Source organism: Bubalus bubalis, chromosome 24 (assembly GCF_019923935.1).
Source record: "Bubalus bubalis isolate 160015118507 breed Murrah chromosome 24, NDDB_SH_1, whole genome shotgun sequence".
NCBI classification, from domain to species: domain Eukaryota; kingdom Metazoa; phylum Chordata; class Mammalia; order Artiodactyla; family Bovidae; genus Bubalus; species Bubalus bubalis.
In genome coordinates, this window is record NC_059180.1 from 23481667 (window position 1) to 23493894 (window position 12228).

The 12228-nt window shown below is 40.0% G+C and overlaps 1 protein-coding gene across 1 annotated transcript in view; it reads left to right on the forward strand.

Moving 5' to 3' along the window:
* The window catches only part of DNAH3 (dynein axonemal heavy chain 3), a 242044-nt gene that overhangs the window by 194941 nt on the left and 34875 nt on the right, over positions 1-12228 (forward strand). The window contains exon 51 of the mRNA XM_025274559.3: positions 604-802. Coding sequence (XP_025130344.3) covers positions 604-802 — 199 coding nt within the window. The remainder of the gene's footprint in view (positions 1-603; positions 803-12228) is intronic.

The window sequence follows — 12228 nt, forward strand, 5'->3', positions numbered from 1 at the left end:
CAAAACATATTCTGTTCTCTTTTTCCCAGGACTCACTACCCAGCTCTAGTCTTTATCCCCATTCCTCATCCTTAAACTCTGGCCTTAAACATCACCCTGTCCCCAGGTTCACCTCTATCCCATCTCTGAGCTATAGTACGTCCTAGACTCTCACCCTATCTCTGATATTCTCCCACCCCTCATGCCTTATTCCTCCCCAAACTTGCTGTAATCCCCTTACCATCTGTCACTCAGAGATAGGCCTCATTTTTCACTTCATCTCTCAACCCATCATTGATCAGTTGGTATGAAGTCACTCGTGACATATACCCCTTGGGAATTAGTTAAAAACCAAAAGCTTGATTCTGTAAAAGATTATAGACCAGGTAAATTCTCAAATGTCCCAGGCATCCAAACCACAGCTCCCAAATGCATGCATGCTTCCCTGCTGCCTTTCAGAGCCATCCTTGCATGCAAACCTCCAGGAGAAGACACTGTCCTGGGAGGACTCTGGGGCAGGAAGCACCTCTTCCCACTTCTGCTGCTTCTCCCAGGGCCGACCTTGCTTCACCCTCTGTATGCCGGGCGCCGGGCACTCACCCCTTGTCCCTGTGCTGCCTACAGAACGAGTGCGAAGGGGACTTGGCAGAGGCGATGCCGGCGCTCGAGGCTGCGCTCGCTGCACTGGACACGCTGAACCCGGCAGATATCTCGCTGGTGAAGGCCATGCAGAACCCACCTGGGCCTGTCAAGCTGGTCATGGAGAGCATCTGTGTGATGAAAGGGCTGAGACCAGAGAGGAAGCCGGACCCCAGTGGCAGCGGTAACCCCTTGCAGCACCCTTCCCAACCCAGAGGCATACACAGGCTGCCCTCTCCTGACAGGAAGGGGGCCAGCATCCCCAATCATCCTGCCCCAGGCCTGCAGGCCGTATCATGGTGTCTTAGGGGAAATAAGATGGGCCCCAGGATACGGGTGTACTCACTTGTGTTTCTTCACCATGCTCTCTCCTCTCAGTCAGTAAGGAAAATGCAGGCATCTTTAGGTGAAGCCAAACTCAGTCAAGGCCCCCGCCTGTAACACAAATGAAGGTCATGCAGATGTTACATTGTTACACAAATGAAGGGAGCAAGCACCCAGAGCAGTATGTGGGTGAGAGGCAGGGAGAGAAACAAAAAGAGCTAGGGAGAGAAAGATAAAGGAGAAACTGAGAAAAAGAGAGAGAGAGAGACACTGAAAGAGGAAAAAGGAGACTGAGACAGACACAGAGAAATGGAAAGATAGTGAGACTGAGCAAGAAATAGAGACCTGGACACCTAGATACATGCACATAGGCATGAAGAGATCATAAACAGAGAGAAAGAGGTCGGGATGAAAAGAAATCTGGAGGAAGAAAAGACAAGCACAGGGAGGGGTGAATGGGGGAGTGAGAGACTCTTCCAGTGTCAGATACAGATGACAGCGAAAGATGTTGGCAAGAGAGAACAGCAGAAATAAGCTAAGACACAGAAAAGCTGAAAGTGAACAATGGAGACAGAGCAGAGACCACCCTCCCCCGCCCATCCACCCCCCCCACCCCCGCCTCCACCGCCCCCAACCAGAGATACAGAGACATACAAAAATAAAGAGTGAGTGGGAAGAAAATAGATCAGAAAGAAGAGAAATAGAGACAGGAAAACAAAGACACACACACAGAGAAAGGCTGTAGGAGGTGAAGTGGAGCATGAGCTGCTGGTGAAGGAGTAGAGGAAGAAAGGAGGAGAGAGTGAAACTGACAGGCCTGAGGAAGACCAGGATACAGAAACTCAGCAGACGGGAGAAAAGGAATAGCGGGGAGAGAGAGGAAAGTTTATATAATAAAGCCTAGAAGCATGAGTAAGTGAAAATTCATTCTTAAAATTTAAATTAGATGTAGAATGTTGCAATAAAATCAGTGTCTTAAAACTGAAAGAAAAAGTGAAAGTGAAGTCACTCAGTTATGCCCGACTCTTTGCGACCCCATGGATAGTAGCCTGCACCAAGCTCCTCCGTCCATGGGATTTTCAAGGCAAGAGTACTTAGAGAGTCTTAAAACTGCACTTTTAAGAGGACTTAAAAACCATCTCCTGTGATATTTCTTGCCTTTTGAATCCTTGTATCCTTCAAACAGTCCTGCTATTCCTCCATTGCTTCTGAAATGTTAGAAATTCCTGATGCCTCCTTTGGGAGACTCTGGCTTCTGCTTCCCAGTGAATAGCATTCCCTCTTCCTTGGCTGGTTTCAGGACAAAAACCACATGAAGAAATGCAGACGTGATCAGAAACGGACAAATAGGGAGAGGATGTTACAGGAGACTCCTTTAGGGAAGCATCTGAGGTGTAAAAAGTTAGTCTGAGTAAAGATGAGCTGCTGCTGCTGCTGCTGCTATGTCGCTTCAGTCGTGTCCGACTCTGTGAGACCCCAGAGACGGAAGCCCACCAGGCTTCCCCGTCCTTGGGATTCTCCAGGCAAGAACACTGGAGTGGCTTGCCATTTCCTTCCCCAATGAATGAAAGTGAAAAGTGAAAGGAAAGTCTCTCAGTTGTGTCCGACTCTTAGCGACCCCATGGACTACAGCCTACCAGGCTCTTCCATCCATGGGATTTTCCAGGCAAGAGTACTGGAGTGGGCTGCCATTGCCTTCTCCGAAAGATGAGCTAGCCAGCTAGCCAGTGCTTTTCCACTCTGGCTGTACTCTGGTATACCTGGGAACTTAAAGAATGGTAATGCCCCTGCCCCCGCTCCTAGAGACTCTTATTCCTTTAGCCTAGGGTGTGGCCTGAGCATTAGTATTTTTCTTAAAGCTCCCAGGTGATTCTAAGGTACAGCCAAGATTGAGAACTACTGAAATATGCAAAGCAGGGGCAGGTCTCAAAAATCAGTTCTTTTCTTCAATCATTGATGTTGGCCACAGGATGCATCATCCACCTTTCTTATTTTAAAATTGAAGTGAATTTTGTGTATTATTCACAAAATAACTCACAGAATTTAGCCAGTATATTGGGATGGAGCAAAAGCACACATAAATTAATTTTGTACTTAGTCGCTCAGTTGTGTCTGTCTCTTTGAGACCCCTGACTGTAGCCCGCTAGGCTCCTTTGTCCATGGGGATTTTCCAGACAAGAATACTGGAGTGGGTTGCCGTGTCCTCCTCCAGGGGATCTTCCCAACCCAGGTAGATTCTTCCCGCATTGCAGGCAGAGTCTTTACTGTCTGAGCCACCAGGGAAGCCCAAATTAGTTTTGGATACCTTAAATTTAAACAAAGTAGGTCATTTCCTAGGATGCAAAGAAAAGCTTTCATTGGAAATATTTGTTTGGTGTCTAAGCTTGCTATAGAAATAGGATGTATTTGACCTGTTGTATCTAATACAATATCTCAAGTACAACTCTTTTTTTTTTTTAACTTTTTATTTTGTAGTGGGGTTTAGCAGATCAATATTGTGATAGTTTCAGGTGAACAGTGAAGTGACTAAGCCATACATATACATGTATCATTTGTACCCCAAGCTCCCCTCCCATCCAGACTGCCACATGACATTGAGCAGATATTTTTTGATGAGTGGACTTTGGCAAGGGTTTATCATCAAAAAGAGTGACATTTTTCTAACACATTGACACATCCCTTCCTGGGATGGGATCAGGGCTCACTCATTTATTAGTCATCATGAGGGGTGCTGAGGTGAACAAAGGCCCTGTTTCGTTTCAGGGCAGGCTGAGAACCGTCCTCTGTCTGGTTGCAAGTCTGCAAGTTGCTTCCCCTACCCTCACTCTTTACCCTCACTCTTTCTCTGGAGACACTCAGTCACTCAGTCACTCACTAGAAGGACTGATTCATCCCAGGGATGACAAAACATGCTCTATCAGACCCACCTCCCATATTTGGAAAAGAATATTCAAAATATTAATACATGCTTATGGATCCAGTTGCCCTCTTCATGTATGACTGGAGAAAAGGGCAACATTCATTAAATTCATGTTAAAAACTGATAATCAAGCACTATGCCAGATTGTAATAAACACAGAAGGAGCAAACAATTTTTTAAATGTATAATTGATTTACTATATTAGTTTTAAATGTATAACTAGTGACTCAAGATTATTATAGATTATAGATCTATTAATAATATATTAATAATATATTAGGTTATAGATTATTATAGGTTATATAGATTATAGATATTGGAGAAGGAAATGGCAACCCACTCCAGTGTTCTTGCCTGGAGAATCCCATGGACGGAGAAGCCTGGTAGGCTGCAGTCCATGGGGTCGCACAGAGTCGGACACAACTGAAGCGACTTGGCAGCAGCAGCAGATTATAGATATAATCTATTTATATAGATTATATAAACTCACTATAAAATACTGACTATATTCCCTATGTTGTACAATATATTCTTTAGCTTACTTACTTTAATCATAGCAGTTTGTACTGCATAATCCCCTGCCTTTATATTGCTACTCTCCCTTCCATCTCCCCACTGGTAACCACTACTTTGTTCTCCATATCTGTGAGTCTGTTTCTGTTTTGTTGTATTCATTCATTTGTTTTATTTTTTAGATTCCACATATAAGTGATAACATATAGTACTTGTCTTCCTCTGTTAGACTTATTTCACTAAGCAATGTCCCCCAAGTCCATCCATATTGCTACATGGCAGTATTTCATTCTTTCTTATAGCTCAGTAATATTCCATTGTATTCAATATCTTCTTAATCCCATCATCTCTTGATGGGCACTTGGGTTGTTCCCATATCTTGGCTATTGTAAGTAATGGTCCATAAACATTGGGGTGCACATATCTTTTTGAATTACTGTCTTTGCGTTTTTCCAGATACATATCCAGGAGTGGAATTGCTGGATCAATTTTTAGGTTTTTGAGGAGCCTCCATACTGTTTTCCATAGTAGTTGCACCAATTTACATTTGCACTAACAGTATCTGAGAGTTCCCTTTTCTCCACATCCTCTTCAACATTTGTTATTTGTGGTCTTTTTAATGATGACCATTCTGACAGGTGTGACATGATACCTCATTGTGGTTTCAATTTGCATTTCTCTAATAATTAGTGATGTTAGGCATCTTTTCAGTGTGTGTTAGCTATCTGTATGTCTACTCAGGAAAAATGTCTATTCAAGTCTTTGGCCCATTTTTTGATTGGATTGTTGTTTTAAATACAGAGTTGTATGAGCTGTTTATAGATGGATATTAGCCTCTTACTGGTCATACAATTTGCAAATAATTTCTCCCATTTCAGTAGGTTGTCTTTTTGTTTTGTTCATTATTTCCTTTTCTGTGCAAAAGCTTTTAAACTTAATTAGATCCCATTTGTTTAGTTTAGTTTTGCTTTTGTTTCCTTTGCCTTGGGATAAGAATCCAAAAAAATATTGCTATGATTTATATCAAAGAGTGTTCTGCCTATATTTTCTTCTAAAAATTTTATGGTTTCTAGTCTTATATTTAGTTTTAAATCCATTTTGAGTTTATCTTTTGTGTATGGTGTTAGGAAGTGTTCCCATTTCATTCTTTTACATGTAGCTGTCCAGTTTTCCCAGCACCACTTATTGAAAAGACTGTCTTTTCCCTGTTATTTATTCTTATCTCCTGTGCTGTGCTTAGTTGCTCAGTCATGTCTGACTCTTTGTGACCCCATAGACTGTAGTCCCCTAGGCTCCTCTGTCCATCAGGATTCTCCAGGCAAGAATACTGGAGTGGGTTGCCATGTCCTCCTCCGGGGATCTTCCCAACCTAGGTCCCCCACATTGCAGATGGATTCTTTACCATCTGAGTCACCAGGGAAGCCCTTTTTATCTCCTATATCATGGATTAATTGACCACAAATGAGCATGTTTATATCTGGGCTGTCTATTCTGTTCCATTGATCTTTGCATCTGTTTTGCTTTATCAGTCTTATACTGTTTTGATTACTGTAGCGTTGCAATATTGTCTGAAGTCAGGGGCTGAGATAACTTCTGCTTTGTTCTTTTTTTCTCAATATTGTTTTGGCTACTCAGGGTCTTTTGTTGTTCTATATACATTTTAAGATTATTTTTTCTAGTTCTGTTTTTAATATTTTGAAAGGTTTTTACATTAGATTGCTTTGGGTAATATGGACATTTTAATATTAATTCTTTCAATTCATGAGCATGAGATATCTTTCCATTTATTTGTACCATCTTCAATTTCCCTCCACAGTGTTTTATAGTTTTCACAGTATAGGTCTTTCACCTCCTCGGTTAAGTTTATTCCTAGGTATTTTATTCTTTTTGATGATTTTAAGGAGATTGGTTTCTTGCTTTCTCTTTCACTATTAATGTATAGAAAAACAACAGATTTCTGTATATTAATCTTGTATCCTGCAACATTACTGAATTTGTTTTTCAGTTCTAATTTTTTGTGGAGACTTTAGGGTTTTCTATATATATATGTATCATCTGGAAATAGTGACAGTTTTCCTTTTTCCCTGCCAATTTGGATGCCTTTTGTTTCTTTTCCTTGCCTGATTGCTGTGGCTAGGACTTTGTTTCATTGATCTTTTCTATTTTTGTCTCTATTTTATTTCTCTTTCTTTGATCTTTATTGTTTCCTTCCCTCTGCTAACTTGGGGCTTTGTTCTTTTTCTAATTCCTTTAGTTGGCAGGTTAGGTTGTTTATCTGAGATTTTTCTTGTTTCTTAAGGTATACCTATATCACTATAAACTTCCCTCTTAGATCTGCTTTTGTTTTGTCCCATAGATTTTGGAAAGTTGTATTTTTCTTTTCACTTGTCTCAAAGTATTTCCTGATTTCTTCTTCAATTTCTTCACTAATCCATTGGTTTTTAGTAGTTTATTTTTGTGTTTTTACCATTTTTCTCCCTGTAATCGTTTTTCTAGTTTCATATTGTGATCAGAAAAAAAAAAAGTGATATAATTTCTAGTTTCTTAAATTTGTCAAGACTTGTTTTGTTGCCTAGAGTGTGATCTATCCTGGAGGACATTCCATGAGCACTTGAAAAGAGCGTGTATTCTGCTGGTTTGGGTTGGAATTTCTTCTAGATATTGTTAAGTCCAATTGGTCTAATGTGTCATTTAAGACCACTGTTTCTTTATTGATTTTTTCTCTAGATGATCTAATTATGTGAGTAACGTGTTACTAAAGTCCACTCCTATTAGTGTATTAATGTCAGTTTCTCCTCTATGTCTGTTAATATTTGCTTTATATATTTGTTTGCTCCTATATTAGGTGCATATATGTTAACAAATGTTATATTTTCTTCTTGTATGGATCCCTTTATCATTATACAATGGTCTTGTTTTTCTTTTGCTATAGACTTTGTTTTAAAGTCTATTTTATGTGATATGAGTGTTGCTACCCCCACTTTTCTTTTCATTTTGTGAAATACCTTTATTATCCCCTCATTTTCAGTCTGTGTGTCTTTAGCTCTAAGAAGAATCTCTTATTAGCAGCAGTCTTGGTTTTTTTTTTTTTTTATCCAATCAGTCATTATATGTCTTTTTATTGGAGAATTTAGTCCATTGACATTTAAAATGATTATTGATAAGTATAAACTTATTGAGATTTTTTTTTACTTCTTTTCTGGTTGTGCTTGTAGTTTTCTCAGTTATTTCCTTCTTTTAGCCTCTTCCCTTATGGTTTGATCATTTTCTTTTATCCTTATGCCCTGTTCCTTTCTATTTATTCTTGTATCTATCATAGATTTTTGATTTTGATTTGTGGTTACCAAAGGGGTAATATGTGTTGACCTATAAAATGTATCTACTTGTTTAAATCTGATAGTCATTTAAATACAAACACATTCTAAAATATTTATATTTTCACTCCCCTCCTCCATGTTTTGTGTTTTTGATGTCATATTGTACATCTTCATGTTTATCCCTTAACTGTTTATTGTAGCTATAGTTGATTTATAGATGATTAAACAATTTTTTGTCTTTTAATCCTCATACTAGCTTATTTAACTGATTGATCCACAGCCTATACTATATATTTGCCTTTATTAGTGGGATTTTCATTTTCTATAAATTCTTACTTCTTGTTATAGTCTTTTCTTTTCCACTTAAAGAAGACACTTTAACACTTCTTTTAGATTTGGCTAGTATTGATGAAATCTTAGGTTTTGCTTGTCTGAGAAGTTTTTATCTCTCCTTCAATTATGAATGATAGTATTGCTAGGAAAGTATCCTAGGTTGTAGGGTTTTTCCTTTCAGGACTTTAAATACATAATTTCACTGCCTTCTGGCTTGCAAAATTTCAGCAGAAAAATCAACTGATACCCTTATGGGAGTTCCCTTGTATGTGACTCTGCCTTTCTTTTGCTGCTTTTAGAATTCTCTATCTTTAATTTTTTGCCATTACAATTATGATACCTCTAATATCACCTCCCAGGGGCACATGTCCCAACCTGATTGCTTTTCCTCCCTTCCTGAACAACTCCATGTGGATCTTTGTTTACAGCCTTGGTTGTCAAAGAGTCTTCCTGCCAGTCTCCAGTTGGTTTTCAAAGAAATTTGCTCCACATGTAGATGTATTTTTTATATGTTCATGGGGGGAAGTAAGCTCAGTATCATACTACTCTGCAATCTTGTTGCCCTCCCCCAGAAGGTTACAGCTTTGAGGGAGAAGCACACAGTTAAAACTAAACCAAAAAAAAAATCACAGATTCCCATTTCTGCAATCTATAAAGCATTTATGGATATTCTAGCCTCTGAGATGAAAGAAAATACTCCATAGTTCAGTTCAGTTCAGTTCAGTCACTCAGTCATGTCCGACTCTGCAACCCCATGAACCGCAGCACGCCAGGCCTCCCTGTCCATCACCAACTGCTGGAGTTTATCCAAATTCATGGCCATTGAGTCAGTGATGCCATCCAACCATCTCATCCTCTGTCAACCCCTTCTTCTCCTGCCCTCAATCTTTCCCAGCATCAGGGTCTTTTCAAATGAGTCACCTCTTTGCATCAGGTGGCCAAAGTATTGGAGCTTCAGCTTCAACATCATTCCTTCCAAAGAAATCCCAGGACTGATCTCCTTTAGGATGGACTGGTTGGATCTCCTTGCAGTCCAAGGGACTCAAAAGAGTCTTCTCCAACACCACAGTTCAAAAGCATCAATTCTTTGGCACTCAGCTTTCTTCACAGTCCAACTCTCAAATCCATACATGACCACTGGAAAAACCATAGCCTTGACTAGACAGACCTTTGTTGGCAAAGTAATGTCTCTGCTTTTCAATATGTTGTCTAGGTTGGTCATAACTTTCCTTCGAAGGAGTAACCATCTTTTAGTTTCATGGCTGCAGTCAACATCTGCAGTGATTTTGGAGCCCAAGAAAATAAAGTCAGCCATTGCTTTCAGTGTTTCCCCATCTATTTGCCATGAAGTGATGGGACTGGATTCCGTGATCTTAGTTTTCTGAATGTTGAGCTTTAAGACAACTTTTTCACTCTCCTCTTTCATTTTCATCAAGAGGCCCTTTAGTTCTTCTTCACTTTCTGCCATAAGGGTGGTGTCATCTGCATATCTGAGGTTACTGATATTTCTCCCAAAAATCTTGATTCCAGCTTGTGCTTCATCCAACCCAGCATTTCTCATGATGTACTCTGCATATAAGTTAAATAAACAGGGTGACAATATACAGCCTTGACGTACTCCTTTTCCTATTTGGATCCAGTCTGTTGTTCCATGTCCAGTTCTAACTGTTGCTTCCTGACCTGCATATAGGTTTCTCAAGAGGCAGGTCAGGTGGTCTGGTATTCCCATCTCTTTCAGCATCTTCCACAGTTTAATGTGAGCCACACAGTCAAAGGCTTTGGCATAGTCAATAAAGCAGAAAGAGATGTTTTTATGGAACTCTCTTGCTTTTTCCATGATCCAGCAGATGTTGGCAATTTGATCTCTAGTTCCTCTACCTTTTCTAAAACCAGCTGGAACATCTGGTAGTTCACGGTTCACATATTGCTGAAGCCTGGCTTGGAGAATTTTGAGCATTACTTTACTAGTGTGTGAGATGAGTGCAAAATTGTGCGGTCGTTTGAGCATTCTTTGGCACTGCCTTTCTTTGGGATTTGAATGAAAACTGACCTTTTCCAGTCCTGTGGCCACTGTTGAGTTTTCCAAATGTGCTGGCATATTGAGTGCAGCACTTTCACAGCATCATCTTTCAGGATTTGAAAGAGCTCAACTGGAATACCATCACCTCCAATAGCTTTGTTCTTAGTCATACTTCCTAAGGCCCACTTGACTTCTCATTCTAGGATGTCTGGCTCTGGGTGAGTGATCACATGATCGTGATTATCTGGGTCATGAAGATCTTTTTGTACAGTTCTTCTGTGTATTCTTGCCAGCACTTCTTAATATCTTCTACTTCTGTTAGGTCCATACCATATCTATCCTTTATTGAGCCCATCTTTGCATGAAATTTCCCTTGATATCTCTAATTTTCTTGAAGAGATCTCTAGTCTTTCCCATTCAATTGTTTTCCTCTATTTCTTTGCACTGATCACTGAGGAATGCTTTCTTATCTCTCCTTGCTATTCTTTGGAACTCTTCATTCACATGGGTATATCTTTCCTTTTCTCCTTTGCTTTTCACCTCTCTTCTTTTCACAGCTATTTGTATGGCCCCCTCAGACAGCCATTTTGCTTTTTTAATTTTTTTATCTTGGGGATGGTCTTGATCCCTGTCTCCTGTACAATGTCATGAATCTCTGTCCATAGTTCATCAGGCACTCTGTCTATCAGATCTAGTCCCTTAAATCTATTTCTCACTTCCACTGTATAATCATAAAGGATTTGATTTAGGTTATACCTGAATGGTCTAGTGGTTTTCCCCACTTTCTTCAATTTCAGTATGAATTTGGCAGTAAGGAGTTCATGATCTGAGCCACAGTCAGCTCCCGGTCTTGTTTTTGCTGACTGTATAGAGCTTCTCCATCTTTGGCTGCAAAGAATATAATCAATCTGATTTCAGTGTTGACCATCTGATGATGTCCATTAGAGTCTTCTTTTGTGTTATTGGAAGAGGATGTTTGCTATGACCAGTGTATTCTTTTGGCAAAACTCTATTAGCCTTTGCCCTGCTTCATTCCGTACTCCAAGGCCAAATTTGCCTGTTACTCTAGGTGTTTCTTTACTTCCTACTTTTGCATTCCAGTTCCCTATGATGAAAAGGACATCTTTTTAGGGTGTTAGTTCTAAAAGGTCCTATAGGTCTTCATACAGCCATTCAACTTCACTTTATTCAGCATTATTGGTCGGGGCATAGACTTGGATTATCGTGATATTGAATGGTTTGCCTTGGAAATAAACAGAGGTCATTCTGTCGTTTTTGAGATTGCATCCAAGTACTGCATTTTGTACTCTTTTGTTGACTATGATGGCTAATCCATTTCTTCTAAGGGATTCCTGCCCACAGTAGTAGATATAATGGTCATCTGAGTTAAATTCACCCTTTCCATATAGAGGTGGCTTTTAAAGTGAGCCTGAAGTTTGTTTAGGAGCCAGCTAGATGCCATTTACAACCTAGGTGAAAAGCTCGTTAGGCAAGCACTTGGGATCATCAGGAAGTTGAAGGAAGCTTCTTGTAATTAAAGACCAGGGAGCAAGGCAAAGATGAGATGGTGAGGAGCTTGGGATTTGAGATCATTTTTTTTTTTCAGAGTGGTTTTAAGGTCACAGAAAAATTGAGTTGAAGATACAGAAATTTCTAATATACCCCCTGCTCCTACTCTTGCATGTTGTTCAGTCATACAACAGTGTCCAGCTGTTTAAGACCCCATGGACTTCACTTACCAGGCTTCCCTGTCCATCTCCATTTCCCAGAGCTTGCTCAAACTCAGCTCCATTGAGCTGATGATGCCATCTAGCCATTCTGCCCTCTGTTGTCCCCTTCTCCTCCTCCCTTCAATCTTTCCCAGCATTGGGGTCTTTTCCAATGAGTAGGCTCTTCACATCAAGTGGTCAAAGTATTGGAGCTTCAATTTCAGCATCAGTCTTTCCAATGCACATTCAGGGTTGATTTCCTTTAGGATTGACTAGTTTAAGCTCCTTGCCATCCAAAGGACTGTCAAGAGTCTTCTCCAACACCATGGTTTGAAAGCATCAATTCTTTGGTACTCAGCCTTCTTTATGGTCCAGCTCTCACATCCATACATGGCAACTGGAAAAATCATTACTTTGACTATACAGACCTTGCATAGGTCTGTATAGTCACACACACATGCATAGCCTCCCTTA